Consider the following 1,292-nt stretch of genomic DNA (forward strand, 5'->3'; position numbering starts at 1 on the left):
CGTGCAGTTGAGGTAGTTCCACAAGGGCAGATCTCCGTCTGTGAACACAACGATGTCCGTGCGCCACTTGGCAGGCTGATGCGGGATCATGTCGAGCCACGTTTTGTGGAACCACAGCATTTCCTTGACGAACTTGGAGCTGTCGCTTGGGAAGTACACGACCGCTGCCCGCATGAACGACTCGTCCAGACCGTTGTCAAACGCCAGGGGAGTTGCGCCGGCGCTCCGTTTGGACTCGAGAGCCAAGAGCAGAGCGTAGTCGGCCACTTGCGCGGCCTGCAGCGTATGGATATCAACGCTATCGTACTGACCAGCGGCGAACTCCCGCCAGCTAAACCGTTGGGTTCCTTGGGCCGCGCGCAGGTGGGGGTGGTCGGTGATTTCCCCCTTGAGTTCGGTCGAAAAGTCCATCATGTCGTTGTTCTTGGCGAATCCGCCCGTGTCGTTTGTGCAGTGCGGGATGGCCAAGTGACTCGCATACATGTGCAGGACGCCGTAGTGCCAGCGCGGCCAACCTGCCGCCTGGACTTGGTAGTACTCTCGAGACCGCTCCATGGCCGAAAACTCGTACTTGTGCAAGTGATGCATCAATCGAACCGACAGTGACGCGCACGACCGCACCACCGACGCGGGGCCGTACCACGACGCACCGACGTCGTTCACTGTCGGCGAACTCAAGTTCAAGGATGCACCGATGGACTGGAGGCGCGTCGACGTCGGCTCGCCTTGGAACGAGTACGGTCCGGACGACCCAAACGTGAACGTATCTGGCTTCCACGTGGCAAACGCTGGCGTCACGATCGTCTCGATATCGGTCTTGAGAAGCCAGTCGTACGAATCCAGGACTCCTTTCATGGTGGTCGCAAGGATGTTGGTGTCGTCGGCCCGCTCAAAGTCAAACTCTGTTGTCGCAACACTCTTGTACGAACCGACGACAATGCACCGGTTCGGTTCTGCTCGCGACCGCCGAGGAACCGACGTGCAGTTGAGTTCTCGCAAGAATGGCCACTCTTGTGTTGCAAACACGACCAGGTCAGTGCGCCAGAGCTGGGGCTCCTTGACCGCCATCGCCCTCCAGCTCCAGTGGAACCACCGACATCCCGCTTCGCCGGTCTGCGGGACGTACATGACCGCTGCCCGCACGAACGACTCGTCCAGACCGTTATCAAACGCCTGGGGCATCGTGTTGGTGTTTGTGTACTGTCGGCTCGACTTGAGCGCCATGTACGTCGCATAGTCATTCACTTTGGCAACGTCCAAGTCTTCGAGCCGCATGTTGTCGTAGTTGCCTT

General features: G+C 59.1%; 1 protein-coding gene across 1 annotated transcript in view; it reads right to left on the reverse strand.

Annotated features, from left to right (window-relative positions):
• Nucleotides 1-86: 86 nt before the first annotated feature.
• H310_03591 (hypothetical protein) overlaps nucleotides 87-1,292 on the reverse strand; it is a gene marked incomplete at both ends in the record, with an annotated part of 2,851 nt that continues 1,645 nt past the window's right edge. Inside the window, 2 exons of the mRNA XM_008867513.1 lie at nucleotides 87-139; nucleotides 192-1,289. Of these exons, the coding sequence (XP_008865735.1) occupies nucleotides 87-139; nucleotides 192-1,289 (1,151 nt within the window). The remainder of the gene's footprint in view (nucleotides 140-191; nucleotides 1,290-1,292) is intronic.

Source organism: Aphanomyces invadans, assembly GCF_000520115.1.
Source record: "Aphanomyces invadans strain NJM9701 unplaced genomic scaffold supercont1.5, whole genome shotgun sequence".
NCBI lineage: Eukaryota > Oomycota > Saprolegniomycetes > Saprolegniales > Verrucalvaceae > Aphanomyces > Aphanomyces invadans.